At 43.0% G+C, this 24,460-nt stretch overlaps 2 protein-coding genes across 6 annotated transcripts in view; one reads left to right on the top strand and one right to left on the bottom strand.

Moving 5' to 3' along the window:
- MCM8 (minichromosome maintenance 8 homologous recombination repair factor) overlaps window positions 1-23,332 on the bottom strand; it is a 37,045-nt gene extending 13,713 nt beyond the window's left edge. Inside the window, exons 1-14 of one of the 3 annotated variants that reach the window (XM_069955607.1) lie at window positions 23,084-23,332; window positions 19,216-19,412; window positions 17,035-17,127; window positions 15,122-15,204; window positions 12,750-12,896; window positions 12,525-12,628; window positions 12,244-12,442; window positions 10,979-11,064; window positions 8,346-8,497; window positions 6,427-6,625; window positions 6,166-6,196; window positions 2,048-2,188; window positions 1,591-1,732; window positions 888-1,083 (exon numbers count right to left, since the gene is read on the bottom strand). In XM_069955607.1, the coding sequence (XP_069811708.1) occupies window positions 888-1,083; window positions 1,591-1,732; window positions 2,048-2,188; window positions 6,166-6,196; window positions 6,427-6,625; window positions 8,346-8,497; window positions 10,979-11,064; window positions 12,244-12,442; window positions 12,525-12,628; window positions 12,750-12,896; window positions 15,122-15,204; window positions 17,035-17,127; window positions 19,216-19,375 (1,733 nt within the window). In that variant the 5' untranslated portion in view covers window positions 19,376-19,412; window positions 23,084-23,332. The other 2 variants (XM_069955605.1, XM_069955606.1) reach the window with 2 other exon arrangements.
- TRMT6 (tRNA methyltransferase 6 non-catalytic subunit) overlaps window positions 23,202-24,460 on the top strand; it is a 42,711-nt gene continuing 41,452 nt past the window's right edge. Inside the window, exon 1 of one of the 3 annotated variants that reach the window (XM_069955609.1) lies at window positions 23,202-23,279. Coding sequence is in view for 1 of the 3 variants with exons in the window: in XM_069955608.1 (XP_069811709.1) it covers window positions 23,419-23,525 (107 nt within the window). In the remaining 2 variants the exon portion in view is untranslated. Of the gene's footprint in view, window positions 23,280-23,334; window positions 23,526-23,764; window positions 23,789-24,460 lie in introns of those variants that run through there. The other 2 variants (XM_069955608.1, XM_069955611.1) reach the window with 2 other exon arrangements.

Raw genomic sequence — 24,460 nt, 5'->3', positions numbered from 1 at the left:
TATCGTTCTGTATGATATGGTGAATGATTTAAGGTAGCTCTTGTATGCGATCGTTAATCATTAAAAAACGCTTAGTCTAAGGGTACTATTACACGGAACGATAATCGGACGATTATTGCTCCGTGTAATAAATACAACGATCAGCCGATCAAGGATCGTTGATATAGGTTTGAACCTATAATATACAATATACCTATACGATATACCTTACCTATCCAGGCTGCAGGGCTCCTCTTGCGGTCTTCTCCCACGGGTCCCGCACGCTCCAGCTTCAGAGTGGCCGGTCAGGCTACTCTAAAGCTGGAACGTGCGGGACTCGGGGAGAAGACCGCAAGAAGAGCCATGCATCCTGGACAGGTAATGTATAAAGTTAAGCAAGGGCTGCAAGGACATGGGTAACGATGTCCCTGCAGCCCTTGTTAAACGATAATCAGGCGTGTAATAGGCCCAGTAAACAAGCGCCGATCTAGCAGATCGGCGCTCGTTTAGTTATTCTCAGGCCTACATCGGCCCATGTAATAGTACCCTAATAGGACCCTAAAGCTAAACGCCCGACAACACAGGTTGATGACCCAACATCGCCAGCACATCTCCCCACGTTATCTGAGATGTGTGGCCGGCTGCTGAATAACGCTTAGCTGATGCAGACCACTTCCTTCAAATATGTAAAGGTCCCCATACACTTAAGGCTCTTACTAAAGGTCCCCATACACTGCGGCTGTACTCACAGCTCGCAGAGTGTTCAGCTGTCAGTATATCCTATATGGGGATCTCCCAACCATCCACATGATGTTGGTGGAGATAGGAGTCAGGCGTGATGAAAAATAACACATGATCCCATTATTTTGGGAAAGGTACCACCCTAATAACTTGACCTATTGACTTACTTGAGGTTCTCGGAGACCGTCTTGCCTTTGTTGTAGTGTCCTCCCACTGGGTTAGCAGCAGCGATGATAGATGTCCTGGCTGGTAAGCTGCAGACAATGCCCGCCTTGGCAAGGCTAATACTCTGCTGTTCCATCGCTTCCAATAACGCCTGGTGCTGGTTACCCATCTTATCGAATTCATCTATTCCACATACACCTGAATGTAAACAGCGGGAAAATGTCCGAGTGTAAGTAGGGTTCATTTACATATAATACACACCAATATAAACCTATTTCATGCACTTCCTTTACCTTTCACCATAAGTGAATGGTGGATATTGCTAAGGGGTTTAAGCGAACCTATCACTCAGATTTTCCCGGTAAAGCTACTAGCAGCGCCGAAAGACTTTACCATGTGTTTTACCATGCATCTCCTGTAGTAAAGTTAGCTGCTGCAACCAACTCTTTTATTCCGGCACGCAAGAGGGAGCCGGAAACTAGTCATCTAAGCTGTGACTAGTCACGGCTCTCTGCCTGTCAGCACACCCAGCGGGGCTAATTGACAGGAAAAGAGACCCGTTAGAAGCCTCTTTTCCTGTCAATCACCCCCGCAGAGCAATTCATATATATTTACATTAATGGGAGCATCCCAAATAGCATTGTACTGCAAAATACATTGTTATGTGAACTGCCACCATTTTTAATTTGCCTCAAAGAGTCATACCTTGATCTCCCAAAACAAGTGCGCCGGCTTCTAAACCAAAATCTCCTGTTGCACTGTCCCTGGATAAAGTGACGGTGAGTCCAGACGTGGTGGTGGTGTTTCCACATACATAAATGCCACGGGGTGCCACGTTACACACAGCCTAAAAATACAAAGAGTTTTATATATAGCATACACATCTGACGCTGACCAATAGGCGTTTGGTAAACTTCACCTACCAGACTGATGTTATACAGTAATATTTCGGATTAAAAAAAGAACATTTATATATATATATATATATATATATATATATATATATATATATATATATATATATATAAAATCTCTGACACTTCACACTCTGCAAAGGCGGCCAGAGCGGTGTCCCTATCCCCTTGCTGGACACCTTATCTAACATGGTACATGTCATTGTAGTTGTTGGCTCAAACAGCAAGAGCATGAAAGCCTGTCATACCTGTAACATTTGACTCTTTCCCAGTCCAGGATCTCCAACTACAAGTATATGAGGGTCGCCTCGAATCGGAATCCTGTTTTTGTCATCCACATACTTTTGGCAGCCGCCAAAAAGGGCAAGTAATAGACCGGCTTTTACCACCTAGAGAAGTTTTCATAGAGAATAACTGAGCCTTAGATATATGACTGTTTTAGGGTAATCTGCACTTGTCCTTCAGCTATTTCTTTAGGCGTTGTCATTACATGGGCACAGAGAAACGGACTCTTACCATACGTCTATGGGACCATCTCAGTTGTATGCACATAGAGCGAGTGCTCAGATGCGGGCTTCTCTCCACACATTCTAGTGATCAGTCGAGGTCCAAACACCTGAGCCCAACTCGTCAAATGTTTTTTTTAATGTGAAGGGTATACTTTAAGCAATGATGTGAGTTACAGGAATGTTTGGATATTAGTATTCTAAAAAATTTATATAATGTAAATGATAATAATAGAATTTTATGAAACTTGGGTAATACCACAGAGGACTTGGTTTCCTACTTCTATTTCATTTGCACTTTTAGGCTGGGTTCACACTACATATATTTCAGTCAGTATTGCAACCAAAACCAGGAGTGGATTAAAAACACAGAAAGGATCTGTTCACACAATGTTGAAATTGAGTGGATGGCCGCCATATAACAGTAAATAACGGCCATTATTTCAATATAACAGCCGTTGTTCTAAAATAACAGCAAATATTTGCCACTATATGGCGGCCATCCACTCAATTTCAACATTGTGTGAACAGATCCTTTCTGTGTTTTTAATCCACTCCTGGTTTTGGTTGCAATACTGACTGAAATATACATTTACTGACTGAATTATACGTAGTGTGAACCCAGCCTTGGGGGAGAACAATGATTCTGCAAGGGAGGATCCAAGAGTTTTTTTCAGCCTTGGGGGCCACAAACGAGTGCTGATCAGAGAGATCAGCGTCTCCTTTGCGGTGCCTTTACACGGCACAAGAAATCGGGCAGATGGGCTGCATGAACCATCTTTATATCGCTCATGCAGCCCTGGAAACTGACAGCACAGATATGTATATATCTGTGCTGTCAGTTTCCAGATCACAAGCAGTGTATACTTACCAGCCACACTGCCTATTATCTGGCATCTTGTTCTTCGGTCCTCGCTCTGGCTGTATCGTCAGGCCCTGCTTCCTCCAGCTGTCAATCACTCCGGAGGAGGAAGCAGCATGAAGATACAGTTAGAGGACTAAAGACCCAGGCTAGAGACCAGGCTTCCAGAGGTCGAGCACCTATTAGTTGTGTTCAATCCACCGCAGCTTCTTCCCATGAAGAAAGCGAAGAAGCGGGCGCACTTACTAACTGAAACAGAAACCTATTACTTCTATAGTTTGTTCTCTATGCATTACACAGTGCTGACAGGATACATTCACACACTGTGGAAATGCTGTTGATTTTACCTATGGACTTATATAGTTACAATCTGAAAATATATATAGTAGCATGCAAATGTCAACCTGTGGTCATATTTTGCATGAAAATTTGTGGAGCAGATTGTACAATTCTTAGGGGGGAATTTGTCGAGCCTGCGCCTGGCATACTTTGGGTAAAAGCTGCAGATTTCTTCTAAAGTACGCCTCTCTTGCCAGGGTCTCCTACTGTGCCTGATTTATCATGGTTTAAGCCTGCTAGTAAGTGTGAATCATTGTGAAAATCTACACCAGCTTAGAGCTGGCAACACAGGAAGCCAAAAGAGTGTGCTAGTCCACCAGCTACAAACAATAGCAAACAACCAAAAGGGAAACGGGTATGTATAAACTGCACAACCACAATGTAAAAATATCAATATACCTTATTAATAGAGATAGCCGAACCAGGTTCGGGTTCGAGTCCATCCGAACCCGAACGATCGGCATTTGATTAGCGGTGTGCATCGGGGCTCTGCGAACTGATCGCAGAGCCCCGATGGTAGAAACATAGAAGATTGTCGGCAGAAAAAGACCACTGGGTCCATCTAGTCCGCCCTTTTAGTATTTTCTTCCTTATTATCTTAGGATAGATATATGTCTATCCCAGGCGTGTTTAAATTCTGTTATTGTAGATTTACCAACCACCTCTGCTGGAAGTTTGTTCCAGGTATCTACCACTCTTTCAGTAAAATAATATTTTCTTACATTGCTTCTGATCTTTCCCCCAACTAACCTCTCACTGTGTCCTCTTGTTCTTGAGCTCAGTTTTTTACTAAAAACACTCCCCTCTTGAACCTTATTTAGTCCCTTAACATACTTAAAGGTTTCAATCATGTCCCCCCTTTCCCGTCTTTCCTCCAGACTATACAGATTCAAATCCTTAAGTCTTTCCTGATATGGTTTATGCCTCACACCTTCCACCATTTTTGTAGCTCGTCTTTGGACCCGTTCTATTTTATCAATGTCCTTTTTTAGGTGAGGTCTCCAGAACTGGACACAGTATTCCAGATGTGGCCTCACCAGAGCTCTATACAGCGGGATCACAATCTCCCTCTTCCTACTGGTTATACCTCTAGCTATACACCCCAGCATACGATTTGCTTTCCCCACCGCCTGGTTGCACTGGTGACTCATTTTAAGGCTTTCAGAAATCATTACCCCTAAATCCTTCTCTTCTGAAGTCTTTTCCAACACAGTACTGCCGATGTGATACTCGGATAGAGGATTCCTCCTCCCCAAGTGCATTATTTTACATTTGGAAACGTTGAACTTCAATTTCCACTGTTTGGACCACGTATCTAGCAAAGCTAAATCATTTTCCATATTACTGACACCTCCAGGAATATCCACCCTATTGCACACTTTTGTGTCGTCAGCAAACAGACAAACTTTACCTATCAACCCTTCTCCTATGTCACTTACAAACATATTAAAAAGAATAGGACCCAGAACAGACCCTTGTGGCACACCACTTGTAACCAGTCTCTGCTCAGAATATTCACCATTAACAACAACCCTCTGATATCTCTCCTTCAGCCAACCACAAATCCACTGAACTATCCAGGGATTTAGTCCAATTTTCTCCAACTTCTCTATCAGCTCTTTATGGGGAACTGTATCAAAAGCTTAGCTGGTAGCCATAGAAGGGACAGGAGGAAAGGCAGGGCGTGCACCGGGCACTCTGCCCCCTCCCCTTTCTCCCCTGCCGCTGTCAAAAGATTATGACAGCGACAGGGGACAACGGAGAGGTGGCAGACATAGGGGACATCAGCTATGGGATCATTATGATCCCATAAGCTGATGTCAAATCACAACCTGGGCATTGAGGCATCAATGATCCCAGGTCGTGAAAGGGTTAAGAAACTTTGTAATTGGGTTTATTAGGCAAATATGCCATTATCTGCATTCAAAAAGACTTTCCCCAGGCCCCCCCCTCCCTCCCTCCCTCCTCTATCTCATCCACTGCTCATTATCAGGAAATCTTGACTATGGAGAGGTGATGGGGAGGAGGGCATAGAAAGCATAGCAGGCATAGAGAGCAGAGAGCATAGAACAAAGGATTACACAGCAGAACCTTTGTGAAAGACGATATTTACAGGTCAGAGAGGTCAGTGCTGACTTCAGAGGAGATAGCCGGTGATGTAGCTGTAAATTAAGTCTTTGTTGTCCTGTGTTAGTGCCTAATCTCCCTCCACCCCTCCCCTCTCCATAGAAAATCATGAAGACAGGGGGGAGAGCTTCAAACTGCTTTTTCATGATAAAAATGCATTTTTCAGCTAATAAGCCCAATTACAAAGTTTCTTAAAATCGCCTGTACTATTGATTTCTGCAAAAAAAATGACAGTGATACTTCAAGTGTTTTTAGAGGGTTTTTTTTTTGTTTTTTTTTTAAGTATAATTGTTATTAAAGCATATTGATATTTTTATATTATTATGGTTGTGCAGTTCATACATACCCATTTCCCTCTTCCTTTTGGTTGTCCACACTAAACTCCACAGGTAACGCGTGCAGATTTTTCAGTGAATTTGCAGTTGAATTCACTGTGGAAAAATCTGACATGCTTGGACCTACTCTGACTTTTATAGATTCCTTACATAGACACTGTTTTCCTACATAATATATTGTTTAGACATCAGCTTACCTCATGTCCATATATTGTAGGGCACAGGGAGCTAAAATAGAAATAAGACGACAATGAGACAACTGAAATAAATGGAACTAATGACTTCTATAGTGTAATCGATAAGTCTACATCTGGCCTGAATATAAATCATCAGTAAATGTGTCTGTCGGGGCAGATGATGGAGGGATAACACAGCTTCTACTTATTAATTTTAATGCACACATAAATCATTAACATCAGTCAGACCAAGGCCGCAGAAATACTCAAGGAAACACTTACTTGACTATTAATTTTAAGAGATTCTCCTGAGACTGAATCTCCTGAATAGCATAGAGGTCCTTTAAGGAGAAGTCCATAGAAGCACCATGGCTGACGCTCTCATCTGTGTCTTTGCTTTTGTGGCCTTTGCTGTTGCTGACAGAATTTGCCTCAATGTATAGCAGGAACATACATTTATTATTCTTATTTTTAAATCCTCCTGTACATAATATAGAACATAAGGGAGGAAAAAAAACATAAAGGTGGTAGTTATAATCATTATATATTATGCAATATATAAATGTAAATGGGTTTATAAAACAGCTAAGTGTGGATTCAAACCCTAAGAAGTATACCCAGTAGATGCTACATAAATCCTGTACTCTATAACAGCTTATCGGCGAAATTGTATAAGGATTCATCAGATATTAACAGGTTTTGCATAAAACCCACTCTGCCCACCCAACCTGTTCAGCTGGTATGCCAACATTGTGTACTGATCACAAAATTTAATTGAGAGCTATATAAGGCGACCCCTGACTTTTAAGAAGATTGTCAGGGGTTCGACTTATACGCCGGAAAATGTTAACCCCTGCCTGACCGGTCAGGCAGGGGTTAACTGAAGCTGAATTAAAAAACAAAACAAAACAACATATAACTCACCTGGGACCCGTTCCTGGCGCGCCTCCCGTACCGTTCCCGGCGCAGGCAGTGTGATGTACAATACCAAGAGAGCTTCGGGAGAATGAGAGAGGCTTGGGGAACTTCCGGCACCTCTCTCAAAGCTCTCCCAGCAGCCGAGCATCTCCAAGCCTCTCAGATGAGACCCTCGGCGATCTCAATCTCCGGCGCAGTTAGTGTGCCTCACACTGCCTGTGCCAGGAACGTGCCCCAGGTGAGTTAAATGTTTGTTTTTTTATAGTGTATATAAAGAGCTGGGCTGGCACCACAAATAATGAAAAAAGGAGTGCTAGTTTGTCAACCTAAACAACATATGCAATCAACAAGAGAAATTGGCTGAAAAAACATACACTGCACCTCCTGATCAAATGAATAAATATCTATGAAATCTTTATTAATTCATCAATGAAAAAAGGGGACAAACATTTAAAATCATTTAAAAATACACACATACCAATTCACCGGTTCCAATCAAACACGGCAAAAACCTGACCTAACACAAGCCAATAAACGGAGCAGCAGCAAAAAATCATATGAAGGTGGCAAATATATTAAAAACCAAAATTATTATGCAAAATTACAAATGAATCCCAGAAACCAAAATAGATGAAAAACGATGTAAGGCACAAGGCCAAAAATCACCTAGGGAGCATAAAAAACAAAAATGTGAAACAAGCATATAGATGGCTGCTGCTACCCCAAGTCAGGTCAGACCAGAGAACCCCACGCGTTCCGTCACCAGGACTTTTTTTTATAGTGGTCGCCCCATACGGTGGGGATGCCGCCATTTTTAGCCCCCCCACCGAATGGGGCGACCATACCCGGCGTATAAGACGACCCCCGACTTCTAAGAAGATTTTTCAGGGTTAAAAAGTTGCCTTATACGCCGGAAAATATGGTAGGTGTTCAGACCCTGTTCAGCTGTAGCTAGGAGTAGTATGTGGCATGGAGGGCTTTTCTCCCCAGGGACTGAGCTCATAAATATTTATATATATATTTAAAGACCAATGACTACTCAGACACAAAAAAGGCCACCATGCATATGAACTAAAAATCTGTCACACAAACTCTAGCCTAGATATGGGGGTAGTCCTTGGACAGGTTTCACTGTATGGCATATTGCTAGTAGATAACTGAACTGCTAAACAAGCAATAACTGTAGCCAGATACCCAATAAAAACATATCCTTCTCTTACAAATGAATTAACGTACTTTTATGGTTTTAATATGCGGCCTTGTGAAAGTAAGAAAGCACATACCGTCTTTAATATTGGACACTTTGACGATCCCAGTAATGGTCACCATATCTCCGGGGACACAGCTGTCCACTAAATCCTGGCTTAGTTCACACTCTACTGTTCTTGGGATCCTACCAGCTTCTCGCTGATCATCTGACATCAACTCCTGAACTCTGTAAGAAAAACGTTTAAGAAACAGTTTAATATATATAATCTAACCAAGGGCCCTATTACGATTATCGTCCGTACTTGGCTGTTACTTGGCTGTTAAAGGCTAAGGTCAGCCGATATGCACAATGTCAGCTGATCGTGGTCTTTCAACAGCTTGATAAATCCTGATCACGATAGGGACGGTCAGTTGCATGTCGCTCTGTGTAATAAGCGCAGTGGCAGCAGACCGCTGCTCTTTTTAATGGGACGCTCGGTTGATCTAAGGATTGTCTGGGCAGCCCCTGCCACTGGTCCGCATAACAGGCAGTGAGTGGTGAACGAGGCTGTGTAATACGGCCCTAAAACAGCTTCTCATAATGTAAAAACCTGCACTAATCCCTTTTAATACATACTGTGGGCAGCATGTAACATTATCCCTTAGTAGGGACATGACATGACAGACTTGAGCTCTATGGAGAATGAATGATGAGTTTAGGGGGGGGGGGGGGGGGGCAGAAAATGAACCTGCCTTATAAGTGGAAAAAGGGACATTGTTTATCTGATAAGATATATTGCCATATATAAGTTCTTATATGAACGTGTACTACTGATGTATGCAAAGTTTGTGGAAGCATCAGAGACCATTCAAAAGTTTATCAATCTATGACCAGGAGACAAAGAATCGTGTTAGGACAACCTGATGCCATGTGTTATACATAGTGCGGAGTCGGAGGGAAGTGACTCAAAGTTTTAGAGAACACCAAGCAAAGATGTACCATCCCTTCAGGGTCTGCACTGGGCAAACAAAAAGGGAGTGTTCCTTTAAAGCCACAGGTAGGTGAAGGGAAATAAAATCCTTCAGTTCCTGCCATGTCCCTATAGCAGATGGCTTTAGGACTGACTTAGCACAGCTCTTGGAAGGTACTGGTTCACCTTGCAAAGATCCAGCGGGTGAAGACAATGCTCTCTGGGAAAAGTATGCAAATTAGCTCCCGTTCAGAAAGAAGAGACTGCTTTCTAGCGCCTCCTGTAGGAAGCAAACCTGTTAAGTCAATATCCGACCCAGTAGGCCTTAAAACATGACAAGGAATATCTGCCAAGTTAAAGTCCGGCAAAAATTTTAATTAAAGTATTGTATTGCCCCCCAAAAGTTATACAAATCACCAATATACACTTATTATGGGAAATGCTTATAAAGTGCTTTTTTTCCTGCACTTATTACTGCATCAAGGCTTCACTTCCAGGATAACATGGTGATGTCACTTCCTGGATAACATGGTGATGTCACGACCAGACTCCCAGAGCTGTGCGGGCTGTGGCTGCTGGAGAGGGTGATGGCAGAGGGATGCTCAGTGTCCCTCCAGTGCCCTGTGTCCCTCAGTGTCCCCCTGCCATCATCCTCTTCAGCAGCCACAGACCGCACAGCTCTGGGAGTCGGGTCGTGACATCACCATTTTATCCAGGAAGTGACATCACCATGTTATCCAGGAAGTGACATCACCATTTTATCCAGGAAGTGACATCACCATTTTATCCAGGAAGTGACATCACCATGTTGTCCAGGAAGTGACATCACCATGTTATCCAGGAAGTGAAGCCTTGATGCAGTAGTAAGTGCAGGGAAAAAAGCACTTTATAAGCATTTCCATAATAAGTGAATATTGGCAATTTGTATAACTTTTGGGTGTCAGTACAATAATTTAATAAAGGTTTTCGCCGGACTTCTCCTTTAAAGATGCCTTCCTGCAGACAGTGCTGTGTTGAAGCTCTTGCTCTATATTAGTACATACAGGAGTACACATTATTAAGTATAGACCTCTAACCCTTTCATAAGGTTGTATGTTTCCTCCACATACAGTACACATGGCATTATCATTACTGAGATGTAAAACTGGATAAATATATGTTCTTTTCTGATGGACCCATTGGAGTATAGACGGTTTAGTCTTGAATTAATTGTAAGGATAAGAAGACACTATTATTTATAGAACGTATACCCAGCAGCAGCAAAATTTATTAGGCTTGAAGGAGAATATATTTCCTAAAGCAATAAAACGACACAATAGAAATATGCTAAAAACACACGCTGTGGTGCATATAAATGAAATATAAAGTGCTCAGTCATGAAGAGAGAAAACCACCTGGATGAACTCAATAGCATCAGCAGAATAGGAACCATGAACCCCTTTTCCTTGTGAAATAATTGCATAATCACGATTTCTTTCATATGGAAATCTCCATGAATATCTGCTTTATGGATTAAAGAAGCCACTATAAATGTATTCTGAACAAGAGTGAGCAGGCGGTTCTGAGATGCAGGCAGTAAAGCGTGTACATACGGTGACTAACCGCTGCATTGTTCCTTAGCTTTTATAGCTAACACTTTGATCTATGGAGGCTTTTGTCAGGAACAGATATGTATGAAATGGAAAACATAAGCAAAGCGGATGAAGGACACATCTTTATGTATTGCAGTGCAGCGATAGGAGAAACGCTCTACGTACCTGATGGTCTGCCAGTCCACGGTCACCGTCAGGGGAGAACCTCGGTTTGGTGTGAATGAACGTCCTCGGCATTCTTGCACTGGGCACTGACACCGCATTTTGGAAATAAATAGGACATTTAAATTATATGTTAGGATTTCATGTGCTGATAACTAGAATATTGAAGTTACTCATTTAAAGGAAAGTTGTAAAAAATCTGAAACTTGCATATATATTAGTTTAAATCTGAAACTTGTGTGTATATACTGTATATAAGTCCATTCTACGCCATCATTCTATTATATTTCTTTCTACAGAACAACAGTGTTCAACCTGAGCCACTGATTGGATAAATGGCAATTCTTTGTGCTGACCCCTAAAAATGTTCTCCAGAATACCCTTTATGGTGCGTTCACACCTACAGGATCTGCAGCTGATTTTCTGCAGCAGATTTCATTTAAATAACTGAACACAGCATCAAATCTGCTGCAGATCCTGTAGGTGTGAACGCACCCTAAAGGTATGTTCACACCTATATAAAAACATGGTACCAACAGAGCATTTTACTGTATATGCATAGGCAACAGGTACTGACTGTGCTTAGCATTAGTTCTATTCAGATTGTATTTATCTATATAACCTCAATATGCCTTAGATACGGCTTCTATCAGAAAAAGCATGATGCGGAACATGTACAAAAATATATTGTGCTTACATATACGGCTTACTATGAAACCCACTGATTATATTTATTCCCACCATGCCAGATCTGCTCCAGCTACCATCTTAAAGGGGCACTCCAGCTAAAATCTTTTTCTTTCAAATCAGCTTGTTTTAGAAAAGGTATATAGATTTGTAAATGACTTCTATTTAAAAATCGCAAATGTCTTCCCCTACTTATAGGCTGCTGTATGTTCTGCAGGAAATGTTGTTTTCTTTCCAGTCTGACACAGCGCTCTCTGCTGACATCTCTGTCCATGTCAGGAACTGTCCAGAGCAGTAGCAAATCCCCATAGAAAACCTCTCCTGCTCTGGACAGTTCCTGTCATGGACAAGGGTGGCAGCAGAAAGCACTGTGTCAAACTGGAAACAACAACATTTCCTGCAGGACATGCAGCAGCTGATAAGTATGGGGAAGACTTGAGATTTTGAAACAGAAGTAAATTCCAAATCTATATAACTTTCTGAAACAAGTTGATTTGAAAGAAAAAAAAAATATTTAAAACATCTAGCCTCCTTCATTCTAATGATAATAAAAATAATAATATAAAAAAAAATGGTATCACCTTTGTTGGAATAGTGTATTTTCCATCCGGAAGCGGGAAGCTCTGGACGTCACCACACGTGTTGCATATAAAGGCCATTTTAGTGCACAGCGGTTTAATGTTACTGACTCGCACAACTGTGCCCCGTAATGCAACGTATTTTCCATACAGGTTGGCCCGAAGGTTCTTCAAGGCAGTCAATGGTTCGTAATTATATACCCTGTGGGGAGAAAGTAAACTTTCAGACATAATTACAATTGTATATATAGATTTCAGTATGAATACAGATGTACAATGAATACCTGGCGTGTATGTGTGGCACACTGACAATGGGGGTTTCCACTAACGGAAGTCCTTCCTGTTCCTGCAACTCTGCTGCATGTCTCTCAAGGTCCTTGGTTAGAACCTGAAGATATAGCCAAGGGGAACAACACATATATAAAGCAACACTAACAGATAGATAGATAGATAGATAGATAGATAGATAGATAGATAGATAGATTTCGCTCTGTAACTTGGCATCACACCTGGTGGATCGCCAGCCCCATACAGTCCAGTAGTTTCTCAGGCATGTCTTTCAGCTCTGTTGTCAGTGGAACAGAAGACATAACTTCACTGTCCTGCAGAAGTTCCTTATAGTCAACCAGTATGCTGCCTTTTCTTTCAATTTCATCCTGTGTCATAAATAGGTAATATGTCAGGAAACAATGATGCAGGCTCAGATTGCTTATATCACATATACATTAGAAACAATGCCAAGGCATGCCGATATATGACTGTGACAAAACGCCAGTCATAACCAAAGATTGAAAGATAGAAATAATGTCTGCACATCCCAATGAAAGATATGTAATATACTCACATAGACTAAAAATAAACTATACAGAATGTAAAAACTAACCGAGGAAGGACACAATAGCAACCCTACCTCACTAACCAAGGACACACTGCCCCAACCTCCCTCTCTGAGTCACATAATATAGTTACAGAGGAAGGCTATGTACGCTGGAGTTGTAATGTGTATGTGACAAAACACACATATTGATCTATATTACTCATGTTCACACTGTCAGTGTAATTGACACACTGAGGCAGGTGGGATTCCGCAGCGGGGGCTCCGCCGCTTTTACTCAGTGTGAACATACCCTTTAATTGGATTCCAGTGAAATTGGGTTTAGACTGTGAGCCCCCTGGCCATAGGAACTGATGCGAGTGATGACAATCTGTGTACAGTGCTGCGGAATATGCTGGTGCTTTATAATAAGCTGATATACATGGGAGTAACAGAGACAAATAGTTAAAGACTTGTCTACTAGATGGCGCTATTCCATAACACAGGAAATTCCAAGACACACCTGCAGTTAAAGGGGTATTATTTTTTAAGTTTCTTTCACAAAATTATATAATGTACATTTTTTCATGTTTCTATTGACTGGAAGCAGTAAGAGGTCACTCACACGCTCCGTAATCCACAGACCCTACAGAGCGTCAGCATCTGGGACTCCTGGCATCATGTATCATTATGATGCCGGGAGCTCCGAACCTGTTAAAATCTTCCCTCGGCTGTGTCAGTGTGCTGTGGATTAGAGAGCATGTGAATGACCCCTAAGGGTTGACACGGCCCTCTGCTGCCACCAGTGGCTGTGTTGGGATATGCAGGGCTTTAGAAACCCTGGTCTTGATACAATTAAATATCACTAGTGCTGATGCAGGGAAACTGAGCCTTCCCAATGTCTATTTTAGTGCATATTAGCATTAGAATAGACATCAGAGTTGGAGAAGCTGTCTGTGTTAGGGCCCTATTCCACCAGACGATTATCGTTCAGATTATCATTAAATAGTTTGAATCTAAACGATAATCGTTCATTTGAATAGCAGTTAACGACTAACGACCGAACGAGAAATAGTTGGACCTGGATCTATTTTGATTGTTGCTCGTTTACAAATCGTTCGCATTGAATAAAAAGACGTGCCCCCCCCCCCCCTGTATGACGGTAGCGGCGGGGGTGCGGGTGTAATGGGCAGCGCTTGGGCCCAGAGGCTGTGCAGCGGCAGCCTGGAGAGGCGTCCCCCAGACTCCCAGGAGGCTGGCCAGTGTGTCCCCTGCGCGGCTGTTTGAAGATTGCTGCCCGGTGGCGATCTCATTGATGCGGACGGGCGGCCCAGCAGGTGGCGCTTTGACCTGCAGAGAAGCAGCTTACCGCTCCAGGCCCCGCTCAGACCAGAAGCCACCGGTAACTGCACGCCCGGGCTCTGCGCGCCACTGCTTCCTTGCAGGTTAGAGCACACTTTTTTTTTCTCTTTGAAAATAGAATTTACGATTTTCAAGGAATTCAAATAGATTCTGATAGTCTAGGTGAATTAATTTGATTAATCGCTCAGCCCTAAGCTCAAGCAACATGAATCATGGACTTAAAATGTGCTTTTACAAGTGAAGCACAGAGGGAAATCTACATAATCTTCCCATTCATTTTTTACTATGAACCCTTTTGAGCATTCATAATCCAAAACGATTTCCGATAGGATTATGCTGTCATTATCCCTGCCCAAAAGAGGACTACAGAAATTAAAGGGGTTATCCAGCACTTCAAAAACATGGCCACTTTTTAACCCGCTCTTGTCTCCAGATTGGGGGGTTTCAAACTCAGTTCCATTGAAGTAAATGGAGCTTAATTGCAAACCACACCTTGGCCATGTTTTTGTAGCGCTGGATAACCCCTTTAAGGGAGCTGTTGGCTGAATAATCACCAAACAGGTGTCAGCCCTGAGTTCCTTACTATCGTTCCTGTTAAGCTGGCCAAACAGTAAGAAGAATCATTTTATTTATATAGCGCCAACAAATTCTGCCACACATCACAATTCTGGGGGTACAGATATAAACAAAGTGTGAATTACTTACCTTATCATACAGTTCTATGTGTTTTGTAAAGAACTTTTCAAAGGCTTGAACCTTCAGCACAAATGGGGAATTGTCACTGTAAACTAATATACAATGGAAATGTTAACAGCAGGCAGTTGTTGTATGGGACTCTACCCCTGATGACAGTGAATATGCAAAGAAACATGTCGGGGTTGTCTTAATTTTATACATGTAGCCGGCACAAAACACAGATGATGTCCAGCTCCCAGGGAATTAAACATGACTTTTATATTACATACTGAAAATTGCACATTGATGTGCTACACAAAAAGCGTTTTGTTTTTTTTGCAGAAATCAATAGTACAGGCTATTTTTAAGAAACTTAGTAATAGGGTTTATTAGGCAAATATGCCATTATCTGCAGTCTTCCCCAGGTCCCCCCCCCCACTCCTCTCTCTCATTCACTGCTCGACTATTTTACATCAGTCGGGCCCTGTGTAACCTACGGAGAGAGAAGGGGGGAGCTTAGTCGCCAGCAGAGAACAATTTAAACAACAGTGACACTTTAAAACAAACAAGTGCCAATGCATTTCGACCATATAGATCTTAACTATAGCATGACCTATGATCGGAGCTAATGCCAGCATTAACCTCAATACAAGTCACATATGACTTTGACCTGCTCGAGACTTCTATGATTTTATTTTATTTTTTACAAGCAACGCTGAAGTCACATCCCAGCAAGCTGCAGAAATATTTGTACAACCTAGAAGCACTTTGCTCTCACACAACATATGTAGCCCTAGCCCAAATGAGGCACAAGGCTTGTCTTCCGTTTTTATTTTTTGGTACAATTTACAATACTATGGTTACCCCAATGTATTTTTAAATGCAGGGTAACTAACCTATGGAGGCGTATGGGTTCAGAACAGCACAAAAACGCCTGACACAGGACACCCCACACCCAGTGCTTTATATGGATGGCATTGTATATTTCACCAAAGGTTAAAATGTATTGGTCACAACATTTTAATGAGACCCTGTCAGGGGGTTTAGGCTGTCCCATCTCAGGGTAGCATAAAGTTATGACATAAAAGCTGAACAGATTGATGTATGACTTACATTGTTCTTTGCAGCTGAGTTGGAGATATCCTCCTGCATAACATGGCAATAAGTAGTCCTCTCCATTATGTGCATGAGCCCAGTAGTCCTCAATATTCATGAGAAGTAGAAAACTCCACCCACCAGCTGCTGATTGGCTATCCATGCTGTATATAGGCAGTCAACTGTCAATCAGCAGGTGGGGGGAGGGGTGCAGCAAGAATCCTATTCTCCTGTATATTAGAAGAATGGCTATGTAAGTAATACATCGATCTGTTCAGCATTTGTGTCACTGGTTTATGCTGTCCTCATTTAAGGCAGCATAAACCTAGTGACAGATTCCCTTTAAATGCCATAAAAATTGCAGTGTGATGATAATGAAAATGGATAATAAAACTAATAACAGGGAAGATGTGCAAAGACAAGGCTGTGATGTATATAATGGATTCTTAACATGGCCACCTTTCTTTCATTACTAGGACATCACAGAGACAATGCGGCAGCTATTGAACCTAATCAGCTGATGTGTATTCAGCTGTACAAAGCACACTTCAGCCTCTGTACAAAGAAGTGGCCAAGAATACACAGCAATACACTGTGGTTAATGGAATACTTTCCTGCCGGATAGGTATTTCCCCTTTGACAGCTAAGTAGCAGATGCCTCTGATATGATACAAGGAGAGATGATGCTACTGCCCTGACTCCAGTAATCATGAGCCCTGGATGAGAAATGCTCGCTGGGAGGGATATATACGATGAAACACACAGAGGCTTAGACAGAGGATGATTGATAATGCGCAGGATGTCAGCAGCGTAATCCATTCTACAGCTCTCCGCGCTGGACACTCTACCTTCAGAGAAGTAAAGCTTCCAACCTTTGTAGGGAATGTACTTATCCAGTGTGGTCTGGGTTAATCGAGGCCTGCCAGGAACACCCGACTGACCTGAAAAGAAACAGAAGAATTTATAATATAGGTGGATAATTATAGGGTTTTCTATTCAAGATCTTTTTTTCCATTTTAAATAAAATAGAAAATAAAAAGGTTAAAACCATTACAAAGCAATCAAATCCAAAGGGTACAAATCAATACAAGTACAATTCCAGAGGTGGAATTCTATAAAATTATCGGCCCAGTCCATACAAAGTAATGTCACAATGGCGCCAGGTTGTCTGCATGGTACAAAGAGAGCAAGAGCTATTACAGGGGAGCAACATGAGTATTCGTGCTATTAGGATGTGCAATGGTGGTGGAGACCAAGTGGGATGTGTGGCTGGATGATGAGGGTTGTAGAACTAAGCAGACACGGTCTCGTAAAAGTAGTCCCTTCAGGGCACTCTCTGTGTATATCTCCTTCTGGATGATGGAGATGGGGGTAACGTGCTAAATAGTTATTCACAGGTAAAAGGGGAACCATGTCCCTTACCATGTCCTCTCATTACTTTCTGGTTGACCAGATACTCAGTACTACAAATCCCAAAATACATTGCTTCCTTTAGCTCTCTATTACAGTTCTCCCATCCTGCATACCCCCCCCCAGCCAGTTCCCCACCCAGATCTGTTGCAGTATGTCTCATTTCACTGCAGACTACTGCAGGAAAGACGCTTGAGAGGAGAAGGAAGTATTTTTGTCTGATAAGATATAAGTTTCTTATATTCACTTGTATTATGCATGAGAGGAGAAGGAAGTATTTTTGTCTGGTAAGATATGTTTCTTATATTCACTTGTACTATTCATCTAGGCAAAGTTTGTTAAAATGATTAATATGATCTGTGCAGATTACCATGTTTAAGCATGGAAACATGTCCTGAGGTCTGACCAAATTAAAATTTAACAGTTTGGCCATAATGACCATCGATACGTTTGGAGGGAAAAAAAAGGGGGAGAAGCTTGGAAGCCTAAGAACACCTTCCACACTGTGACACAGAGGGGAGGCAGCATCATGTTGTGGGGTTGTTTTGCTGCAGGGCGGATTGGTGCACTTCACAAAATAGATGGAAAGAACATTATGTGGCAATAATGAAGCAACATCTCAAGACATCAGCCAGGAGGTATAAGCTAAGGCGCAAATGGGTCTTACAAATGGACAATGACCCGGACCATACTGCCAAACTGGTAACAAAGTGGCCTAAGGATAACAAAGTCAATGTTCTGGAGTGGCCATCACAAAGCCCTGATCTTAACCATATTGAAAATTTATGGGCAAAACTAAAAAGGCAGGTGCGAACAAGGCGGCCTACAAATATGGCTCAGTTACACCAATTCTGTCAGGAGGAATGGGCCCAAATTCCTACCAACTAGAGATAAGCGAACCTGGAGCATGCTCGAGTCCATCCAAACCCGAACGTTCGGCATTTGATTAGCGGTGGCTGCTGAAGTTGGATAAAGCCCTAAGGCTATGTGGAAAACATGGATATAGTCATTGGCTGTATCCATGTTTTCCAGACAACCTTAGAGCTTTATCCAATTTCAGCAGCCCCTGCTAATCAAATGCCGAAAGTTCAGGTTCGGATGGACTCGAACCCGGTTCACTCATCTCTACTATCAACTATTATGGAAGGATAGCCCAAATGTTTAACCCAAGTCATACAGTTTAAGGGCAATGGTACCATATTCTAATGAATGTGTATGTAAATTTTTGACTTTGCAGAAAGTAAAAAAAATTCTCCCTCTCTCATTATTCTGGCATTTAGCAGATATGAATAATTTTGGTAATCCTAACTGACCTAAAACAGGAAAGTTGTACGCTGATTTCATGTCAGATCGTGAGAAAAAACTGCACATGTGTCTTCTTATGAGTGTATGAAAACTTTGCTATAAAAATCTGCATTTGCAAAACTGTATTCTTTTGTATTCCCGATCACCTAACAAAAGTTTAGGTGACGGGAATACCCATTCTCTCCCAGCAATAATGATCAAGGCTCCCACAAAATGCGAGTCTAATGCAAGCCTAGCCACATAGACAGCGTTTTACTGACTGATCACATATATTTACAGTTGTTTCTTTTCTGTTTGACAGCTTATGGACTCACCTGAGGGGTTGGTAACAGGACTTTTGTTCCAGTTTCCACCCTGACCCCTTCCGTTCCCTCTCTGCTTCCAGGGGCGGCCCCTCCATCCTCCTGAATACTGATATCCTCCTCCACCGCCACCTCTCCAACCTCGTGCTCCACCTCTCCAGCTCTGACTCATTCCATTACGTTATGTTGGGGCTCACACAAAACCAAAGCTGGATTTTGGAAATAAACACAATAAAATAAAAACTCATTTCCATTGAAGTGAATGCAGTTTAAAGGGGTTGTCCGGCGGTTGATCCTTTTTAGTATACTACTGCCTGTCCATATAAAACAATAAACATGTTACGCTTACCTGTCGGTGCTCCCTCTGTGCCCTGCTTTAGTGTTGGCAGTGACTGCAGAGCCTTCACTTCCAAGATCAATAGGCCTCAGTGACACCCAGCTCAGCCAATCACCGGCCGCAGGGTTGTCCCGTCTCAGTCAGTAATTGGCTGGGCGGACTGTCCCTTCCGATACGAGTTTGTCTCAGAATTGGAGGCAAGGGACACCGGCGACAACAGAGGAGGACACAGAGGGAGCGTGGACAGGTAAGGATAACATATTTATTGTTTGATATGGACGGGCAGCATTATATCACAAACTGCTAAATGATGAAAAACCCCTTTAATTGTAAACCACAACTGATCTGGATACAAAAGTGGTGCTGTCTCTAGATAGTGGATAATCCCTTTAAACTCCCACCAATTCTGCATATCTGGGTGGAGTGATGCATTCCACGCTGGGTGATACAGTTGCTGAGGCAACCATATGATGCACATTTCTTATTAGCAGGATTTGTGTACAGAACTTGCAGAAAATTATATGGATGCCATATGTATCACCAAGCTTGCAGTTGCGTCCCTCCAAACCTGATCTAAAGATCTGGTGAGAGGAACAAGAGATATTTTAAACCTTAGGAAAAACCATAACAGTACCAACTGGAGCCACATATAAGCATATATAATGCATGCTTAGTTACGGCTGATATAGCGATCACAGTAGATACAAGAATAACATGTTTCCTTCCAGTGGATAACATTTCATGCTTCACATACATTGTGCCATAGAGAACTGCCAGGGAAGCACCTTGATCCTGTCACGTGATGGGTTGTCACAGGGTCAAGATCTTTCCCTGGCAGTCCTCTATGGAGAAATCAATAGTACAGGCGATTTTAAGAAGCTTTGTAATTGGGTTTATTAGCCAAAAAATGCATTTTTATCATGAAAAAGCAGTTTGAAGCTCTCCCCCCTGTCTTCATGGTTCTCTATGGAGAGGGGAGGGGTGGAGGGAGATGAGGCACCAAAACAGGACAACAAAGAGTTAATTTACAGCTACATCACCGGCTATATCCTCTGAAGTCAACACTGACCTCTCTAACCTCTTTTACATAGGTCCCGCTGTGTAATCCTTTGTTCTCTGCCGGTGACTAATCTCCCTCCTCCCCCTCCCCTCTCCATAGGTTACACAGGGCCGACTGATGTAAAAGAGTCGAGATTTCCTGATAATGAGCAGTGAATGAGAGAGAGGAGGGGGGGACCTGGGAAAAAGTATTTTTCAATGCAGATAATGGCATATTTGCCTAATAAACCCAATTACAAAGTTTTTTAAAAATCGCCTGCACTATTGGTTTCTGCAAAAAAATTTCTGCACTTTAACTTATGATGTTAATAAAGATTGAATTTCTGGTGAGGCCTTCCCATGGCCCCTATGCTGCTCCTCCATGCACGGTCCAGGGATGGAAGGCATTGTGAAGTCTATGGACTGCAAAGAGGTAGTGTTGATCCCACCTGTCAAACTTTACAGGTTTGTCAACGTTCTCTAAACCTGAACGATTGGTGTTTGAATCCTCGCGGCTCCAGAAACTGGACGGCCGTCACTGGGCAGGGAACCCAGAGAAGCAATTAGGAGGACACCGGGGTAATGAGCTCATTATTATTTTTAACATCACAGCAGCTAAGAAGTTGCGTTTTGCAAGTCTATGGCACTACGGGATATATTCTTGTCGTGGAATGAAAATCCACTGTAGTAAAGGAGGGCCATAGACTTTAATAGTAATCAGTATCACAGTGGATTTCACTGCAAAACTTCCCATTTGAAATCCGCTGCGAACATGGTAAATGTGAATGTACCCTTAAAGGGAATTGGTCAGATCTGTACCAGGAACAGAGCTGCAGACACTGGCAGATATGAGATAGGGAGATATAACAATTGATACCTTTATCATTGCTGATGGCCATTCGCAAAATTGTAAAACTGCATTTTTCCTTGGAAGCTGATGTACCACAGCATGCATGCCTCCTCCCTCTCCTCTCCCTGCCCTGACTAATGGATGTAGAGGGCTAGAGGCTCAGCCCTGTCCATCAATAGGTCAAGACAGGGAGGGAGTGGAGGGGGAGGGTGAAGAGGTGCTGCATGCTATGGCTCAGCACTAGAGATGAGCGAACCGGGTTCGGGTTCGAGTCGATCCGAACCCGAACGTTCGGTATTTGATTAGCTGGGGCTGCTGAACTTGGATAAAGCTCTGAGGTTGTCTGGAAAACATGGATACAGCCAATGACTATATCCATGATTTCCACATAGCCTTAGGGCTTTATCCAACTTCAGCAGCCACCGCTAATCACATGCCGAAAGTTCGGGTTCGGATCGACTCGAGCATGCTCCAGGTTCGCTCGTCTCTACTCAGCATCCGTTCTGTGGTACCTTAGCTTCCAAGGAAAAATGCAGTTCTATAACTCTGTACCTTGTACAGACCTGTCAGATTCCATTTAAAATACTCATGCATCCACATGTATTTCCATATTGGATCTGTACTGTATCAGTTTTAAAAATACAGATGCCATTTCCTCTATAATAGATCTGTAGTTTGGATCTTTATTATGAATACGCCTTATGGCCTGTACGAGTATCGGTCTACAAAAATCGATTTCAAACACCGCCATAATAGGGATAAAATATCAGTATTGCCTCTATATTTTAATCACTCTCCATTAAAGGGGGTAAAAGTTGTGTTTTTAAAGGGAATGTACCACTAGTACACCTCTTTTTTTTTTTTTTAACATGAATGGACCGGCACTGGCGTGGAATGCTGATAGTCCTTTTTGGAACGGCGGGCTGGTTCCTCTGCACAGTGCCAGTCTGTTACCTAGCCCCGGCATGAAGCACTGGAGGTGAGCCACCCGCCCCATGTGATGAAACCCTACCGCCTCGAGGACGTGACTCTATTAGGATTAATGGAGCGGCGTCACAGAGGGGAGATCATCACACTGGGGGGGGGACCAGGGCTTCATGTCCGGCCGGGGCTTGATAATAGACCGGCACCGTGTGGCGGTTCAAAAAAAATGGGCCGTGGCACTGACATCCCCGCGCCGGTCTATTCAAACTCTGTACTAGTGGTACATTCACTTTAAAACCCACCAAGATGTTATACACCAATATAAATTATCCCATAGATTACGGTCTGCAAATATGGATGCAAAATACTGGTGTGAATGGGACCTATTGCCATGGCAGGGCTCCAGGATAGGACTATGGTATGAGGCTGAGCTGTCACTGGCGCCCTCTCCTGGGCATAGCGCCCCCTTACTATACACAAGCTGTAATAGGGTCCTGACACTACATCCACACACACATGTGCTCTGTGACTGTCTCACTCCTGTGAATGGTGCCTGCAGATATCCCAGCACACACAGCCCCATTCATATCTACAGAGTGAGCCAACTAGCGCTGCCTCGAATCTGCACCGTGTGAACACAGCCTCACACCTCCTGCTTTGTACTATACGTTCCTGTCAGAGACGCGTCACACTGTCTCCAGCCGACACACACAGCACTGCTCGCTACTCACCAGCTTCTCCACTTCTAGTTTAGCGCCCTCACTACGTCACTTCCGGGAGCTGCCTCGGTCACCATGGTAACACGATCTTCCCCGAGTCTTTTTTTTTTATTCCGTCTCTCTCATTATTACCTCCGACCATTCATTATCGTGCGGTATCCGGGGTCTATTATCAGTAACAGACGGTTTTCGTTGATCGATCTGATCGGTAATCCTAAGACCGCGTGCTGGGGAAGTGGCTGTGTGCTCGATGCGCTCTGTGATTGATTGGTCTGGCCTGGTGCAGGAGACCCCGGAAGTATTGTGTGTGTGTGTGTCACACGTGGGCTGTGCTGTGTGCAGGACGGATGGCGGCTCCGGTGCCCGCCTGCGGGGGGCAGCTCATCAGCGAGGGCGACTACGTGGTGCTGAAGAGGGAGGACGTCTTCAAAGCGGTGCAAGTGCAGAGGAGGAAGTGAGTGGCTGCTGCCAGATCCCGCTATCACTGGGTGACATGTATCACTCTACAGATTTTTTTGTTGCAAAACTACAACTCCCATCATGCCCAGATAAGAGGAGACTGTCCAGGCATGATGGGAGTTGTAGTTTTGCAACCACTGGAGAGATACGGGTTGGAGAGCACTGCTTTACGGCACAGTCACCTAGACATTATAGAGAAGAAGGGAAATGAGAGTGTCTGTACAGCAGCAGGAACCGGGTATTTTGTCCTATGGTCTGGTAAGCCTTAAAGGGGTTGTCCAATGAAAATCTTTTTCTTTAAAATTAACTGGTGTGAGAAAGTTATATAGATTTGTAATTTACTTCTATTAAAAAATCTAAAGCCTTCCCATACTTATTAGCTGCTGTATGTCCTGCAGGAAGTGTTTTATTTCCATTCTGACACAGTGCTCTCTGCTGACATCTCTGGCCCAGACAGGAACTGCCCAGAGCAGGAAAGGTTTTCTATGGGGATTCATAGAGAACTGAGACATCTCGGACAGAGATGTCAGCAGGGAGCAAAGTGTCAGACTGAAAATAAAACATTTTCTGCAGGACATACAGCAGCTGATAAGTAAGGGAAGACTTGGGATTTTTTAATGGAAGTAAATTACAAATCTATATAACTTTCTGATATAAATTGATTTGAAAGAAAAAGATTTTCTCTGGTAAACCCCTTTATCCACCGGCTGGCCGGTACATACATCACCTGCTCCACGCTTAGGCTTGCTTCAGGAGTTCCCAGCGTCTGGACGTCCTGCTCAGCCAATCAGCCACTCCTGAAGCAAGCCTAAGCGTGGAGCAGGTGATGTATGTACCGGCCGGGGGGGGGGGGTTTAAGGGGGATGTCACTTACATACTCGCAGTGGGATGTCAATCCTGCTGTGGGTATGTATTCTCATAGAAACTAAG

Source organism: Dendropsophus ebraccatus, chromosome 15, assembly GCF_027789765.1.
Source record: "Dendropsophus ebraccatus isolate aDenEbr1 chromosome 15, aDenEbr1.pat, whole genome shotgun sequence".
In the NCBI taxonomy this organism is placed as follows: domain Eukaryota; kingdom Metazoa; phylum Chordata; class Amphibia; order Anura; family Hylidae; genus Dendropsophus; species Dendropsophus ebraccatus.
This window is presented reverse-complemented; position numbering and strand designations above follow the sequence as displayed.